Here is a 17693-nt window from a genome sequence, read left to right on the forward strand (position 1 = left end):
ACAACGGTCGACGAATATGAAGATCTATTTGATTTGTTACCTAGTGATATTCAATCCAACATCGAGGTAGAGCATGTGCCACTATCTCTAACGAAGTTCAGTGACGGAAGCTGGTCCTTTCAATCACTCACAAGTCCAGTGACCACTCTCAACCAGTCATACATATCCAGAATACTGCACGAGACCATGCACCGAATCTATAACAACATTATGTTTCTGTCCGTTTCGTCGTTTCTTGGCAGTGAATGTAATCCGTTTACTGATACAAGGTATTCGCTTGAAGAAAATGGAAATCAGGGGTCTATTTTCTGTAGAATATCTGACAGCGGCAAACATCTCCTGTCGCTACCGTCATGGTCTGAAAAGACTTCGTTATCCACACCTTCCTCTTTGATCCAGACAATGCTGGGTGCCGTGTCATTTCTAGATCACTTTGGAACTCTTTATGGGAATAAGTTGAGTAAGGAGGACCATCAACGTGCAGAGACTGCTCTGGGACACGCATTGCACGCGTTCTCAAGCCAGTGGATAACTGGAGGTATTAATCTGCGGTTGAACACACGTTCCGAGTCCCCGCCTCCGCTACAAACTGAGTGCTCCCATCAGGATATTCGGGCGTATTACTGGCATAAAGCCCGGTCTAGCCTGGCCGAGACAAAGCGGGTTAAGTGTTTCAAGATCGTATACGCCATGCTCCTTTTCAACATGACTACGCCCCCTGTGCCACTTGAGAAACCAAATCTCCTACCTAATGAACAACAAACCGATTTTTGGCAGGAATTCATTGCAATTTTGTGTCCCTTGCGAGTGAAGGTGTTGAAATATAGTGATAATCTAGGTTCTAGTTCTACCTACGCTGGGGCCCTAAGGGTTGGCCTTGGGATTATTAGCTGGCTAGCTTTCCTACGGGATACGATGAGATCTGCCATAAGTCTAAAACCGCCAATGTTCGACGATGTCTCGTTTGAATCTTACGGAGGTGTGTTTTCCACTCCTACAATTGATTGTTAGTCGACAAATATTAACATAACGATTAGAACTCTCGCATAAGTCGCAGTCCACATCGACGCACATCCCTATGGACACCGAAGACACGGCAATTTTCATGAAATGCAGCTCTGCAATTTCTCAGATGGTCTTCTTGTGGCGCCGACTCCATCCTGAACTTCATCCTAACCTCGGGAACTACGGTACAGAAAAGGAGCTAATATTCATAACTACTGTGGAAAGCCATGAAGATCGAATAAGAAGGTTCTTAAATGTAGCATCAGCGCTTGATGACTACGAGATGAAGTATAAAAGTCTGATGAGATACACGCTAGTTAACCACCAAGGGTTGTCCCCGCGGACAAAATTCTTTTCATGTGAGTTTTATTCTCTATCCCGCGAGTGGTGCGTCGCATATGCTGTTTACAGCTAACTTGAACTTCAATCCAGCTATCTGGATTATATTCTGGGGATACTGGGTTCTCCGCCACGCTGATGCGCTCGAACAAATGGCTCTATCTACGTCCACGACTTTCATGTCGAAAATTCAACAATTTAAATGGACTAGTGCCCAATCCATTGCTGCAATAACAAGCAGTGACATCTTGAATACACTGTCATCTCTCGAGTCATCACACTCGGAAGAATTGGTATCTTCAGCATCTGTAGATGACCTGTGGAGTGACCACCAGTCGACCCCTGTTATTTCCGCTCACGCAACATGTGGTATTGTTGTCAATGCCATCCAGAAGGCCATTGAGAGTTTGATTCACTTGTGGATTGAGACGGGTCCAAGACACCTACATGCCCCTTTTATGGGCTTAGGAATTGACAGTGATCCGCAGACTGTATGGTCACGGACGCTAAGTTCACTCTTGTCATCTTTGATTTCACTGCAGAAGGTTCCGAGCACATCGCAGATAGCTACCGCCAAAGCTGGCGAGCTGTTCCAGCAACATGGTGATTTGATTTCGGAGCACTGGGTGATGGAGTATTGAATAAATGACGTATGTTCTCCGTAGATAAACAATTAAATTACAACAAGTCACGTATTCAACAAGCCAGAGTCCACTGTTCAGGTTCACTAACATTTTTTTCTCATGGAAAGAGAAAGATTTCCATTAAAAATACTGTGATGGGGTGGAATAGCCGGCCTGCCTGGGTTGTTACTATTCATTAACATAATTTAACCTATGTTAAAACCATAACAATTGTTAGATAATCGGCATGATGATGCCTAATTTGCAACAGCTTATAACATTACCTGGAAACGCCACATATTAGTATGAGGGTGGAAATATAGGGGACATCGCTCTCACACAAACTTTATGTTGAAGGGCAAATAAGCGTACCCTTTTCTCGAATTTAATATACTATGTAATAGGTTCCATTTACAGACTTGCCAATGGTCCACCTGGCAACAGTAATTCTGCCTTCGCATTTCCAAGACATGCCTTTCCCGTTTCTGCTATAATAGCTTGAATCCAAACTCTTTGTGATCCCTCCCTCCAAAGTGAAACCCGCAGAGTTTGACCTGGCAGAACCGGTGACAGAAACCTCGCATTGAATTTCCTGTATGAACCAAACCTCTCCTGTATAATCCGACCCACGTAGCCCAGCGTGCATAGGCCATGGAGAATTGGTCGCTGAAAGCCTGCGTGTCGTGCCATGACAGGGTCGATGTGTACGGGATGTAGATCGGCATTTAGGCGATACAGGGCGGCCGCCTCAGTAGGAATTCGCTCCGTAACAACCAGATCTGGGGCTCTAGTACCACTTGGATCGTCCATTGCGGCCATCGATGACGACCGTCGCGTTGCTGCCAGCTCCATAGGAACGCCAGTGCCAGCACCACCGCGGACAAATATCGCCATTTCATTATAAAAGACCAACTCTCCAGTTTGTTCATTTCGGGTATTCAATTCAAAAAATGCATAAGCATTCTTTCCTTTATCCACAACATCAATCAGGCGGATATCAGTGACCATAGAAGCACTTCTCGGGATTGGAAACCGAGCTATTTCCAGGTACTGCTCTGCGTGTAGAAGATCCGCCGAAGAAACATTTGGAAACAAGTAATCCAGACCGTAGGGCGCTTGGTTCCCAAAGAGCGGAATGGATTGAAAGCCAGGGATTACGCCGAAGGTGGGGACTGCACAGAAGTCGGGAGCATTTTCATATACTAGGGATAAAGATTCCCAACGGGCTCCTACGCTGAGATCTGTTGGAAGAAGTATGTCACATCAGTGCTGGTGTCAGCTGACAATAAAATCGAAACAAGCTTACTATACAAGAGCACATCCTTCGGTGTGTAGGTGTACCGTACGCCTTTTGATTGCAAAGCTTTAGCCGCCGCAATGTTCTGTTTTGCCCCTACACATTGAGTTAGCCTTCAATCTGTGCCATGCGATGGTATATCCGAGTTACGGTTAATATCGAGATTGGCCGAGGAGCGCCGGACTGAATTTTCCATCTGAAAAGATGGAAGAGGAAATATTCGCTGTCTGGTTGCAGCAACCCAACCACATCCTTGCTCAAAGATGTAGTCACCAGTTGATGCAGGTGCTTTGTCACTCCCCAAGAGCGCTACAAGGGGACAGTTATATTCGGCCTTCAGGGACGGTGGAAGATTCCAACCTCGATTCATTGCATCTTGAGACCCTGCCACCGGAGCAATAGCGTAGGCGTGAATATTATGTGCCGCACCTTCACGAGCGAGTGCTTGTGTGAGGCCCACAATGCCCAGTTTAGCAGACGAATAGTTTGCCTGACCAAAAAACCCGTAGATACCACTTGTACTAGATGTGTTGATGATTCGACCGTAACCCTGACGGATAAAATACGGCCAAGCCGCCTTGGTCATCGCGTACGTCCCTTGCAAATGCACCAACATTACTGCATCCCATTTATCTTCGGTCAGCTTAAGAAACGTCTGATCGAGGAGGAACCCTGCATTGTTGACTAAAACATCTATTCGGCCGAAGTGGCGTATAGCCGCCTCAACGACACTGTTTGCAGCTTCGACAACCGAGTCACAGTTTGCTACAGCCTTGCCTCCCTGGTTGTTAATTTCGGCCACGACTTTTTCCGCGTTTTCTCGATTGAAGTCATTCACAAGGACATTTGCGCCGAGTTTGCTGAAGAGACGGGAATATGATGCACCGAGGCTGAGAGAGCAGCTCAACTTGTGTTCTGTGGTCGTTGAACCGGAAAGGGAGGAGAACTTACTTTCCACCAGCTCCCGTAATCACGACTMCCCTGCCGTTATATGAGATAGAATCGTTCGGTTCTTCGCAATGAGGGAGTGTCTTAGTTTTTTCGAGAATAGATATGAAATCATTGGCTTTGTCTGGATAAGTTGGATTCGAGAAGTCACGCACATGTGACCACTGCTTTAGAAGCGCCATGGGCGTGAAGGATGGGGAATCGGGATTCAAGAAAGATCCTTGAGAACGTTCCCATCGAATACAGGAAACACCCTTGCTAGTAGCTTCGAACAGTGACCCATTACTTGTGCTTGAAGATCGAGCAAGTTCTGCAATAAATGGCAGTCCTGATTCGATTGTCTCTGGGTGCAAACAATTAGCATATTTCGATTGCTAGTTTTCTCATTCCGGCGTCACTTTCGTACCGTCGACCAAGACCATGTTAACGCGCATGTTGTATTTCTTACCCTCTTTTGCAAGGGTTTGTACTAAGCCGTAAGCTGACATTGACGCAGCTATTCCCAGAAGACGTTAGGAACCGTTGCCTCTGGGTTATAACCGAAGGAAGCACAAAAATCAATACGTACTAGATTCAAGGAGACTCCCACTCCTCAAAGACTTTGCTGCGGCAACATGTATAATTGTTCCCCGGTTTTCTTTCCTAAATAAAGCCCACGCAGATTTCAAGGACTATGACTGGTTAAAAATCAAAGTGAATCTGCGCGGAACGCTCTCAGTCTTACCTTGAACCTTGATTTCTGGTGACAGCTCAGATGCTCTTGCCATTGATTGTCAGTAACTTGCGTAAACGGCTTCTCATTCTGGAATGCCATATCTGCCACGTTGATCAACGTATGGATAGTTCCGAACTTCTCATTCACTCGTGCCACAAATTTCTCCGTATTAGCGAGGTCTTCATGGCCAACGAGGACTCGGTCTCGGCCATTTTTGAGCGTATCAAGAGTCGCGGGTGCATTCGTTCCAATAACCTGAACAGCAATATTGACGCCTTGAGTAGCAAAGAACTGAATCAATGTACCAGCGGTGCTAACAGTAGAGCCAATAATTACGACTATTTGCCGTTGGATGTGTTGTTTTGAGGCCATACCGTGGTAAATTTGACCGGTTTGAATCAGTTTATTCGTCTGAACTATAGCCAACCGAAGACTATGTTTGAACTATACGTTATAGTTCGTATTTATAATCATATACTTGTAATGTAAAGATAAATATAGCATCAAACCATAGCAAGGTCGGAAGTGCGGATCCGACTGATAGAAAATCACCATTTTATTAGGGCTGCTGTTCTAAACGAAAAGAAACCCCACGGGTGTATCGGAGCCGGACGACACTGAACATGGATCGGGTCCGATACAAAGTAGGAGAGCAACTCCTCTCATATGAGCAATTGTGCACTCTCTCTACACTTATTCTAAATAAAAACAAGAGGTCATAACCGTACTAGGGTCACCACGAACTTAGCCTTATATTCAACACGATATTGTATCAGGGCCGACTTCTCTCCAATATGCCATTTAACACCGAGCTGACTCGACGATTAGGCATCAATAGTAAGATGGTGGATATACAATCAGATTGATTGGCGTTAATGAAACTATCTAGTTCCTGTCGTCCAGGGGGGAATGCAATGGGTCGGGTATGCAGAATTGGCGGCGGCCGTAAGCAACGCTGGAGGACTGGGATTGGTAAGCATATGACCCAAGCCTGGAGAATATGTGTCTTTCAGAGGTGTAATGGTGGCATTTAGATTACCGCTCTCACCCAACCTACGCCTGAAGACCTCCGTCAAGAAATCCGCAAGTGCCACGGCTTGACCAGCCATCCATTTGGAGTGAATCTCTCCATTCTTCCGGCGATCAATGCGCCAGACTACGATTCCTACGCGCGGGTTATTATCGAGGAAGGGATTAGAATTGTTGAAACTGCTGGGAACAATCCTGTGGCGGTGGTCCAGCAACTCAAGGACTCCAACATTATTGTAATTCACAAATGTACAAGTGTGCGTCATGCGCTAAGTGCTGCCAAAATGGGAGTGGACTTCGTGTCTATCGACGGATTCGAGTGTGCCGGTCACGTTGGAGAGTCCGATGTCACGAACATGGTGCTTCTGAATAAGGCACGCACACAGCTGCACATCCCGTACATAGCGTCTGGAGGATTTGCGGATGGGTACGGACTTGCTGCCGCATTATGTCTGGGAGCACAAGGTGTGAATATGGGCACACGGTTCATGGCAACGATTGATGCACCAATACATTACAACGTAAAGAAGGCTATTGTGGACGCCGAAGAAACAGATACAATTCTCGTGCTCCGGAAATGGCGGAATACGATGCGATTGTACAAGAACAAGATTGCATCGGAGGCAATGAGGGTGGAAATAGAAAATACCAGCGGCAAGTTCGACGAAATGGCTCCATTGGTGACAGGGAAACGAGCAAAAGAGGTATTTGCAAATGGTGACACGGAATATGGAGTATGGAGCATTGGCCAGGTAGCAGGATTGATTTACGACATCCCGACCTGTAGGGAACTCCTCGCTCGCATGGAGAGAGAGGCAATCACAGTCCTGACTCAAGCGAATGTGGCATTTACACCCAAGGCCCATGTTTGATAAATTATAGTTGCACATAACAATCGTTGCAAATTCTCTTGATACCTTTCGAATTTAAATCTCCCAGAAGTACACCTCGATATCGCCCGGAATATCCAATTATATTACACGCTAGCGGGACTTCTTAGATTTGATATTAATTAAAAATAGAAATAAGTAACTATTATCTAGGATAAAAGAGGATCCATGGGATATTCGAGAGTGACTTCGAAGAGTTGTCTAGGAACCCCGTAATTACATACATAACACAAACAAAGGCAGAGGAAGAAGGAAACCAATAGGACGCAGCTGTAACTGCTCAACTTTTCTCGACAATGAATAATCGGCAAGATGACCACTGTTCAGTTTGACACCTTCCACTAATCATACTCCAATTTCATTCTCACTTGAAGCGAACGGAAATATATTGTCACTACATGCCGTCAACGGCGGCTGTTCAGTGACATAAATGTAGCCAATGGTCCTAGACGGAGTAGGCGGCTATTGCTGTGTCGAAATCAGTGGAAAGCTGAGCTTGCACTGCGACAGCCGCGGCTTTTAGAAGAATGGGCTCGCTTGCTATCAAAGCGTTGGCGAAAGTGTAGAAGACCGTGTTAAGAGATTGGAGATCTTTCAGAACCAGAGCGGTGCCCCCTGGAATAGCTGCCCAAGAAGGCTCTTGAGCTTCAATAGCAACCAAAGTATCCGAGAGCGAAGGGAGCAGCTCTTGGACAGCGGCAAGAATAGAGGTTCCAGATAAAGTGCCGAAGGACCCGGCTGCTTTGATATCGCTAATTGCATGATTTATGACAACAATAAGATTCCCAAAATCGCTGTTAATATTTTCTGCTCCGGTTGAACCACTAGCAGGGAAACCATTGACGTCGCTGTTAAGGGTTGCAATTTGCGGGCCGATTTGTTGCGTTATATCATTCTCAACCGTAGCGGCATCGCGGCGGAGGATAGGTGTGGCAGCAGCAGTCAATGCCAGAACGAGAAGTTTAGCAAAAAGTACCATCTTGGTTTCGTTTTGGTAAGAGTTATTGGAGCATAATAATGGATTAAGAGAGCCGAAAAAGCGAGCCCTTGCGCACTATATATATTGCAACAGTCGAATAAAGGTAACACCGGGGTATGAGACAGGTGATCGTAACTCATTCAGCACAGCTAGGCTTATTCTGCAAATGCAAATTTGCCTAACACGAGCTACGCTTTGTCGCAGATGAAGAGAGAAGCATTCTCCACTACTACTTCTTTCCGCAAGATGCTGGCATAAACTCAGAACTAGCACAAGACCCTACCGCATTGGTCAAGCCTCTGCGGGCGGATATCGCGAGCTAATGAAGTTTAGATTCCAGGAGTCTTAGATACGGCCGTCTAAGACTACTGGAATCTAGCTTCGATAGGGCAATAGGTGGGCCATTCTGTCGATGTTTTGTACCGGTGCAGTTGAGTCGGACAACCGCCTGGGGAAGATCATTTAATTAGAGCGCTTCTATGACTAGTGAACTAGATAGTGAAGAGTAGCACGAGTGGATCGATGATTCTGACTATCGACAGTATGCGGGTAGGGTCTTGGGCACTCTTAACCTAGCTAGGTCGTCTAAAAGATAATAAATGTCGTGAGCCCTGAGAGAAGTGTATGGTGGATCCCTTGGTTCAGTCCCCGAAGGATTCGCTTTCTCGATTTTCGCCCTGTCGCATTTTTGAGGCTTTTTCGGACACGCGGGACGATCACAGATCGACCCAACCTTTCGCAGCCATCATCTACTTTTCCCGAATCAAATTCGCTACACCTAGACCGCTATTTGCGGTGCGACAAAATAATCAAGAGAGAAGTCTCCTATTCCGGATATTGAATCATGGACGATTCTTCATCTACATCTAAGGTAGATACTTGATTGAATGTACCCTCTTTGGCAAGATCGGATCGGGAGACACCAGGTTACTTTATTTTACACTAAAATAATCTCTATTCTGGTGAAATGGGGTCACGGACCTGGATCCACCTTAGTTGAACAGCGTTGTGTCGAGGTACGCCAGGCTTGGTTGAACCACATAAAGGTTCCTGGGATTGTCGTCAATACAGCAGGCTAAGTAAATAGAATAACAATAGTCAAATTCGTGTATAGAAGTCTTAACATAATTAAGGAAGAGATCCCCTATATAGCCTAGTATCTATACAAGTATAAATGCCATGCTGACTCTCACTATCGTTTTCACGTAACTTATATTAAAAAGCTATTACTAACTAAATACATAATAAACAAATATGTTTATATGCCTCCTCTCTTGGGATATACGACTGATCAACGTATTGGAAAGACTGTGCTGACGCTTTCTCATTCTGGTGGACTTATTTTTCTTGTTGGTGTGAGCCAACCAGTTACGAGAAATGAGCTTGTTTAGGATCCTTGATGTACAACAAGTAGGGGTTGTGCATGCCCGGTTCAGGCGCAAACAGTAGGACATGACAGCGGCAGTAAGTCCATCTGACTTATGTAGTTAACTCGTCGTCTGTGTGTAATCTGTTTTGGTGTGTTTTATATACCACTATCATTAGAATGTAAAACAAGATATAGTTTGATTCTATACCGGACTTATAGGTTTTATTTTAGTATATATAAAATGAGATACAGTTTGATTGCACCTAAAGTGACGGCCACCACGACCTCCTTCCTCTCTCGTTAGTCAACAAGATATTCTCAGACCCTAAATGTTCGGCAACAAACCCCAATCGATCAAACCCCCAAAAAGTGTCCCGCTTGCCGCTGGAGCTGGTGGCTATAATCCAAGGTAATCCAAACGATCCAGAGTCGAAGCATTCTTTGGTATTCTTTCGCAGTAGGTTTTTCACCTCGATACAATCGATTTGGGCCATAACATCCGCAGTTATTTCCTTCCCCAGAGCATTTTCGAGAATCGGTATCATTGCATTTAGATCCTGGACCGACTTACAGTCGACCCAAAACGCCGTGAAAAGCGCTCTCATAGCAGAACGAAGAAGCACCGTGTCCGACGAGATTGCTGCAAGTGCACGCTGAACCTATCTAGAGAGTTATTCCATGTACTGCAACGAGGTTACCTTGGTGAAATACCTTAATGGTCGAAGCTAAGGGCCACCCGTTCGGTAAATCTGTGGACATCGGGATACCACAACGCCGCGCCCATTCAAGGCGTTCCCTTTCTAACCAGCGACGTTTATCTGTAATTTATTATTCAAACTGTTAGAAAGGTTCCATATCCCAAAATAACAAGGTGACGTGACTTGCTAGTGACTCGCCATGGTGCTGATGAGCTATTTAGTGAAACTAAGCCTCCTATGGCGACGGGTACATAGGTAATATTGCACTCTCTAAACGTCGGCGATGACTGTAATCCCAACATGTCATGTTTAGAAGTGTTAGTTGAGAAAACAGGAAGCAGGTACGCACCTCGAGCACATGGAAGACCATGTACGAGAAGGGACTTTGCAAGTCAAAGTACAAGGTTATCGTGCCACGCGTCATTCTATTCTCTCTGCTTCTAAGATGCTTCCAAGTTGAAGAGTCTGCTCGAAATTATTTCCCTCCTATGTCCTATGTCCCATGTCCAATGTCCAATGTCCTGTGTTGTGCTCTGAACGCAAGGCTTCGCGGAACCAGGTGCCGGCTCCGAATCTGCATCGGCTCCGAATCTCAGTGTTAGCATGGGGCGGTACTGTAAGAACTATTCACACAGTTTTGCCCTAATGAATGGGACCTAGTAAAACTGAACAAACAATTTCACCAATAAATAATGGTTTCGAGACATTTACTGGTTTATTTTGGCATCACAGAGTAACGACTTTGTATGCTTCCTTGTTTCCACATCGATTACCATGGCCAAGGGACGTTCCTTCATTATTGGGGTCGGTATGACAAAGTTTGTCAAACCAACTTCAGAGGTTGATTACCCAAAAATGGGCCGCGAAGCTATTACCAAGGCCCTCCTAGACGCCCACATCACGTACAATGAGGTTCAGCAGGCAGTGGCAAGCTACTGCTACGGTGACAGCACTTGCGGTCAACGGGTGCTGTATCAGCTCGGCATGACCCAGATCCCAATCTACAACGTCAACAATAACTGTGCATCGGGATCGTCCGCCATTGTGCTAGCTCGGAATTTGGTCAGTCACGGTGCGGCTGGCTGCGTACTCGTTGTCGGTTTTGAAAAGATGTCTACTGGCAGTCTCGGCGCCAATTTCCATGACCGTGCTGATCCGTTGGGTCCAGTGGCGGCGATGTCATCTCGGATCAACCGAAACTATGATGGTGTTTCGGATCAAGTACCGTTTGCTATACGGATGTTTGGTGACGCTGCGCGGGAATATATGCAGCTATATGGCGCGGAGTCTGATGATTTTGCGGAGATTGCACGAGTTAATCATGCCCATTCAAGAAACAACCCGTACGCGCAATTTAGGGATGTCTATTCTATGGAGGAGATCAAAGGCTCACCCACGATATATGCGCCTCTGACCAAGTTGCAATGTTGCCCGACAAGTAATGGGGCCAGTGCTGCAGTTGTGGTTTCGGAGTCATTTTTGAGCTCCCATCCGCAGCTATGGCCTCAGGCTGTTGAAATTATCGGGCAGAGTATAGTGACCGACTCTCCGGCCACATATAACGGATCGGCGATGAACGCAGTGGGCTACGAGATGTCCAAGAAAGCGGGTGCCAATGCCTTGCGCGAGGGTGGCGTGTCAATTACCGACGTGAAGATAGTTGAACTCCATGACTGTTTCTCCAGCAGTGAGATGATTACACTGGATGCGCTTGGTCTCGCATCTCATGGAAAGGCACACGAGTACGTGCGTCGAGGGGGCCTGACATTTGGAAGCGGAGCGGCCATCATCAACCCGTCGGGGGGTCTTCTCTCCAAAGGGCATCCACTAGGTGCGACGGGCATCGCACAATGTGCCGAGCTTGTTTGGCATCTTCGAGGCTGGGCAAATAATAGGTACATACCATTGAAATCGAATGAGGTGACTCTACAACATAATGTTGGGCTTGGAGGGGCTGGAGTCGTGACTATTCTACGTCGAGCAGATTGTAAACCAAACACCAAGATGACAGACAAGGAGGTGGCAGAAATAACAGGCATAGGATATAATCCAGCCACCGAAGCAAGACCCCTTACCGTGGAGCAGGCACAGAAGGTTCGGGCTCTTGAGAGGAGTGATTGGATGTTTCGATATAAGCAAGAGGGCAGCGCGAGACCTAATATCTGAAACTTGCTAGGCACGGCCGCGGAGTAAGCGTAGGCACCGTTTAGTATTGTTATATTTATATTGAATATTTGAATTATAGAATTGCAAACGGTGAGCTTTCCCAATAGCATAAAACATCAGCCAATTGTAGGCTTCATACCTCGCACTGGCGTGCTAGAGTATAAGGATTTTGAACTGCAATTTAAGAATATATTATAGAATGTCAAAACAAAGTAGTCTCTAATCATACATTTCCCATCGGGCTCGCATAGACAAAGGACAAAAGTTTTTCAAACAGGTCTTCGTCGTCATGGACCAGCCGCGAAGAATTACAACTCATGCTTCCTGTCGTTAACAGATCACATGAAATTCGATGATGAGTATCGATCCGGTGCTCTATGTAAAACTTGACTTGAATCGAGTCTGATTGACTCGTTCGGTCATGCTTAACACTGAGCTGGGAGATGTTGCTATCCGCGGGAATGAGGACTCGCAATTTATAGCGCGAGAGGTCGCCAATGGATAGGTTAATTGGAATAGAAGACTTAAGCGGCATATCTTCAACAGCAGTATTGAGACTCAATTCAGAAGGGGAGTCAACAGGTATGGACGTTTCTTGTTGCTTTCCTCCTTGGGAACGGGAGAAAAGCAGTTCGTCGGAATGGGAACTACAGCACGGCCCAGTCCAGGAGTCAGAGGGGGTTGTGTTCACCATTGACAGCTTTCTGTCCGTGCTTTGTATCTCATCATGAGAACCACTCCTAGGTACAAACTCCAAAGTTATTTGCGATGTTTGCTGTGGTGGTAGTGGCTCSGGKGGKGATTGATCCTGTTGTTTCCGGCTGGACTGACTGAAACACTCTTGATGGGTTGTCGACTGGGAATATTGACAGATCCGCGCCTCATCCGCTTTGTCTAATTCCCCAGATGACTTGTGTCTCTTTCGAGGCCCTATTAAGCATCTCTCTCCATCTAAGCGACAGTTCGTACAGACAGAATCCTGGCTGTTGGTCATATCACACCGTACCTTGCGAGTACGACAGCGCCAACAGGCTATCGGTGCTCGCTTTCGACAGTAATTTGTCTCTCGGCGCTGATTTCTGATGGTATACATAGTACCATTAATAGTGTCATCCATAAGAGGGCTTGGAATAGATGGTTTTGGTTTTGTGGTTTCCATCTTTCTGATCAGAGTCATGCTCTATACACAATGATGGCTTCCAATATAAGGTTTCTAAATATTTGTAATTGAAAATAATACTATCTGGTGTAGTTTGCTTTGACGTTCGCTTAGCTGATGAGAGGTTGGGCGCTCTCCGACCCTGCGGCTCCGCAAAGAACAGGTCGGAACCGATGTAGCTTGAAGTCCGAAGCTGAGCAATAAACCAGGGGTATTTCATGTTCAGGTGGAGAAATATTTGCTTATACAAATGTCACGTAGTTTAACGTTCCTCTTGACTCAATACTTCGTAATCAGCAGTTTCGAAACTAATTAACATGGCCCCGTCAACGTCTCAACTGGCACAGCCTAGTCGTTCAAGGTGGACCGTCACCATTCCCTCCATCTCAGTACCAGAAATGATATTTCAGTCTGCTGCTGGATCTGTACCTCAATGTCTCCTCTATATTGATGCGGCAGCTCCAAACACGTTTCAGGTGACTTTTCATTCGCTTCGAGAATGGTCGAAGCGCCTCGCCGGTGGGTTGAGACGGCGTGGGCTGCAAAAAGGAGATCGAGTTTTGCTCGTCTCTCGGAACACGATATTTCTACCCATCATCATCATGGGCATCATGATGGCAGGCGGCATTTACGTTCCAGCGAATCCACGGTCCGTTCCTAGAGAGCTACTGACTCAGATGCAGGACGCTACTCCTCGCTTTGTGCTCACTGAGGAGGCTTTCGTGAATACCGTGCTTAGTGTACTCGAATCCGATCAGGTCCAGTCTCTAGGGAGAGATGATATTTTTGTCCTACAACGCAGCTTTGACGAGTCGAAAGGAGAGGCGGCGCCCGAGGGGTTCAAACATTGGTTTTCAATCCTATTACCCATAGAGGAAGCTGCTAGTTTTGACTGGAAAACAGTTGAGAATCCTGTTGGACCAGATGATACAGCCATGTTACTCTATTCATCAGGGACGACAGGGCTTCCCAAAGGGGTGGAAGTAACCCATTTCAACCTTGTAGCAAATGCATTGCAAATGTCTCACATGTGGGATCTTGATCCAAGGAATAGAGATCCCCAGATGCAAACGCAAGAATACCAGTCCCGATGGCTTTGCTGTCTTCCTATGTATCATGGCCTGGCCACTGTCGTTTATCTCACAGTTGCTCCTCTACGACGAACCCCAACATACATCATGCGTGATTATGAGATAAATAACATGTTAAGGTACATTCAAGAGTTTCGTGTAACCAACTTGTTAATGGTACCTCCAATACTGGTTGCTATGTCCAAGAATACAGAAGCTCGCCGTGGTCATTTCGATCTCAATAGCGTTCGGGAAGTCATTTGTGGGGCGGCTCCTCTAGGGCGAGAACAAGCTGCAACACTTGAGCAGTTATGGCCAAAAGGACATGTGAATGTGAAACAAGCATTTGGGATGACCGAGTAAAATTTCCGCTCTGACATGAATAGTCTGGCCTTCTTAGCTGACTGATATAGAATGTCTGGACTGCCTATCATGTGGGACCCTACCCTGTATTCCGATTCGGCGGCTGTTGGTGAGCTGGTGCCAAATTGCGAAGCAAAAATAATGTATGAGGATGGGCTGAGAGCCCTGCCAGATGGTCAAAGAGGGGAGCTCTGGTGCCGAGGTCCTAGCATGATGAAGGGATATTGGAACAATCCGACGGCTACCAAGAACACGATTGTCGAGGGAGGTTGGTTGAAGACGGGAGATATCGCCATTCGAGATGCTGAGGGCAGGTACTATATTGTGGATCGGAAGAAAGAATTTATCAAGGTTAAAGGCGTGCAAGTAGCACCCGCTGAGCTGGAAGCACTGCTCCTGGAACATCCGCAAATTCATGATGCGGCTGTAGTGGGAGTGAAGATGTAAGTAGTCAGAAAATAATCCGGGCATGACAGGATGACATACTAACTGCAAGGAATCGGCTATCGTATTTAGGGAGGACACTGAAGTCCCACGGGCATACATTGTTCGTCGCCAAGACTCCACCGTCTCTGTTCAGGATATACTAGATTTCATGGCCCCAAAGACTTCTAAAATAAAAAGGCTCCAAGGTGGAATCAGATTTGTGGACACTATCCCACGGAATCCGGTTGGTAACGTCCTCAGCTCCCGCATGTCGTTACTGACTCCTCCAGTCAGGGAAGATCCTCCGTAATGTTCTCCGTGCACGGGTGGCCACAGAACGCAACTCCGCTATTGTTCAGGCCAAGATCTGAAGGAGGTCCTGTGACAGTGGTATCAACAGCTGGCAAAGCGCCATCGCTGGTTGGGAAGGCTTATTTCCTATCCATTTGTAACCTATACATTTGTAACACGGATAAGTTCAGGGAGCGTGATATTGCCAAATCCGGCAAGACCGGGGATTTCCAAGATATCTCCGAGGTCAATTATAATATACCATCATTGATGATTGAAGCCATAAGACTCCGGATAAATGATATATAGTGTACCTACACCAAAGGGTAGATGTAATATAGTTGCCCCAGCAGTGTTTACTGTGTAGTATATAGTCGACTACGTATTGGATTGGCTTGGCAAATGAACTKACGGGAACGGAGTGGGTCCAGACCCAAAGGACCTCTCAGCTTGGTCGCGATGTCGCCCATTAGGATCGGTGACATCGTCATGGTTGATTTCATGCACACTACATACAACATAGTATCGGGAACACCGATCTGGCTGCCATCCCCTCCCATTCTGCAATAACTTTTTTCTCAAGAGTTCTGTCGAGTCACTGTACATCTAGCACCCAGCTCACTCGCACGGTGATTTATCCAGCGCGCTCACTTCATCCCGACCCAGCCCCGCCTCGTGCGGAAGCACAGCACCATGGCATCGCACGACGACGATTTCGACAGTGTCTCATGGCGAAACGACCCTAGCAGCGACGCATCGCGACCGACAACTTCCGGTACAGATGCCGATGACTCCGCTCAGCCGCATCGCGACACCAATGGAAAGCGCAGGATGAGTGTTGCTCAGGACGAACCCCAGGCAGGACCGTTGGCCGATGCAGTTGACCTCGCTGGGATCGGAGACGGCATGCTCGAGTGTTCCGTCGATGCTCCTTTGAAAGAAAACGATGGTACAAAGGATGCCTACATCTCGTACCTCGTCACAACTCACGTAGGTTACTTGAGTCAATAGTAGAATCCGCTGCTTACAAACAAAAACAGACAGACTTCAAGACCTTCCAGAAAACAGACTTCACAGTCCGCCGCCGATTCCGTGACTTTTTCTTTCTCTACAAAACCCTATACCGAGAATATCCTGCCTGTGCAGTACCACCGCTACCCGACAAACACAAAGTAGAAAGCTATGTCACCGGCGACAGATTCGGGCCGGACTTTACGCAACGCCGAGCATGGTCGCTACATAGGTTTATCAAGCGGTTGACACTACACCCGGTGCTACGACGCGCGCCGTTGCTCGCTATTTTTCTAGAGTCGCCTGACTGGAATGCGCATATGAGGTTGCATGGAGGTCGGACCTCGACTAGCACAACGGACTCTTCGGGTGGTATTTTTGATAATTTTGCCGACACCTTTGTCAATGCATTCACAAAAGTCCACAAGCCCGATCGACGATTCATCGAAGTGCGAGAAAAGGCCGACAAATTGGATGAAGACCTCAACCATGTGGAGAAGATAGTTGCCCGGGTTGCCCGCCGCGAGGCAGACCTTGAAGCAGATTACGTGGATTTGGCGACACAGTTCCGCAAATTGGTGCCGTTAGAACCAGAGGTCGAAATGCCGTTGCAGGTATTCGCAGCCTCTGTGGATGAGACGTCGCGCGGGTTGAAGGGACTCAAAGATCATACAGACCAAAACTACCTCGGCTCGCTGCGAGATATGGAGGCATATATACTATCGGTGAAATCGCTCCTCAAAACACGAGAGCAAAAGCAACTCGACTTTGAGGCGTTGGTTGAATACCGAAACAAAGCCGTGTCCGATAGAGACTCGCTCGTGAACAATCCGTCCTCAGCCTATGCGTCGAATCCGCTTACATCATCACCGGCATCATTCATTCGGTCAAAGATGGAAGACATGCGCGGCGTCGACCACGAACAATCCCGCCGCGAACGAATACGCAAACTTGAACTCCGTATCGATGAATTGACCCGCGAAGTCGACTCTGCAAAGACGACTTCCGAAATGTTCGACGAGGAAGTCGTGCGCGAAGTCGCAGACTTTGAGCGCATCAAAGCTGTTGAGTTCCGGGACTCCTTGGGTGCTCTGGCCGAGAATCATATTGAGTTTTACCAGGGGGTGATTAATACCTGGGAACGCTTCATATCGGAAATGGACAGCGAATATGGCGGTGGCGATGATCAGTTCCGGACAAGAAGTGAGGTTGTATCCTGATCGTTCCTGCGATCTTTTGTCAATTTGGCAGAGAACTAATATTAATATATTTTTTTATTGTTATGTATTATCTCTTTATGATATACTGGTGTTAC

The 17693-nt window shown here is 46.8% G+C and overlaps 6 protein-coding genes across 6 annotated transcripts; 4 read left to right on the forward strand and 2 right to left on the reverse strand.

Annotated features, from left to right (window-relative positions):
- Positions 1–402: 402 nt before the first annotated feature.
- BHQ10_001897 (uncharacterized protein) lies at positions 403–1985 on the forward strand (the record flags this gene model as incomplete). The annotated part of the gene is made up of 3 exons (XM_040873983.1): positions 403–979; positions 1038–1364; positions 1438–1985. 3 exons carry the CDS (start codon positions 403–405, stop codon positions 1983–1985), a joined length of 1452 nt encoding a protein of 483 aa, XP_040730402.1.
- Positions 1986–2378: 393 nt separating this feature from the next.
- BHQ10_001898 (uncharacterized protein) lies at positions 2379–5299 on the reverse strand (the record flags this gene model as incomplete). The annotated part of the gene is made up of 7 exons (XM_040873984.1): positions 2379–3208; positions 3274–3360; positions 3415–4154; positions 4216–4555; positions 4619–4708; positions 4781–4883; positions 4937–5299. 7 exons carry the CDS (start codon positions 5297–5299, stop codon positions 2379–2381), a joined length of 2553 nt encoding a protein of 850 aa, XP_040730403.1.
- Positions 5300–5721: 422 nt separating this feature from the next.
- On the forward strand, positions 5722–6828 carry BHQ10_001899 (uncharacterized protein; the record flags this gene model as incomplete). Its single annotated transcript, XM_040873985.1, has 3 exons — positions 5722–5764; positions 5817–5899; positions 5962–6828. 3 exons carry the CDS (start codon positions 5722–5724, stop codon positions 6826–6828), a joined length of 993 nt encoding a protein of 330 aa, XP_040730404.1.
- A 463-nt stretch (positions 6829–7291) lies between these two features.
- Positions 7292–7825, reverse strand: BHQ10_001900 (uncharacterized protein; the record flags this gene model as incomplete). Its single annotated transcript, XM_040873988.1, has 1 exon — positions 7292–7825. The coding sequence occupies one exon, from the start codon at positions 7823–7825 to the stop codon at positions 7292–7294; it is 534 nt and encodes a 177-aa protein (XP_040730405.1).
- Positions 7826–10666: 2841 nt separating this feature from the next.
- BHQ10_001901 (uncharacterized protein) lies at positions 10667–12058 on the forward strand (the record flags this gene model as incomplete). Its single annotated transcript, XM_040873989.1, has 1 exon — positions 10667–12058. The coding sequence occupies one exon, from the start codon at positions 10667–10669 to the stop codon at positions 12056–12058; it is 1392 nt and encodes a 463-aa protein (XP_040730406.1).
- Positions 12059–13534: 1476 nt separating this feature from the next.
- On the forward strand, positions 13535–17598 carry BHQ10_001902 (uncharacterized protein; the record flags this gene model as incomplete). The annotated part of the gene is made up of 5 exons (XM_040873990.1): positions 13535–14646; positions 14701–15093; positions 15167–15197; positions 16010–16357; positions 16408–17598. 5 exons carry the CDS (start codon positions 13535–13537, stop codon positions 17596–17598), a joined length of 3075 nt encoding a protein of 1024 aa, XP_040730407.1.
- Positions 17599–17693: the final 95 nt, after the last annotated feature.

This window comes from Talaromyces amestolkiae (genome assembly GCF_001896365.1).
Source record: "Talaromyces amestolkiae strain CIB chromosome Unknown scaffold2.1, whole genome shotgun sequence".
In the NCBI taxonomy this organism is placed as follows: Eukaryota; Fungi; Ascomycota; class Eurotiomycetes; order Eurotiales; family Trichocomaceae; genus Talaromyces; species Talaromyces amestolkiae.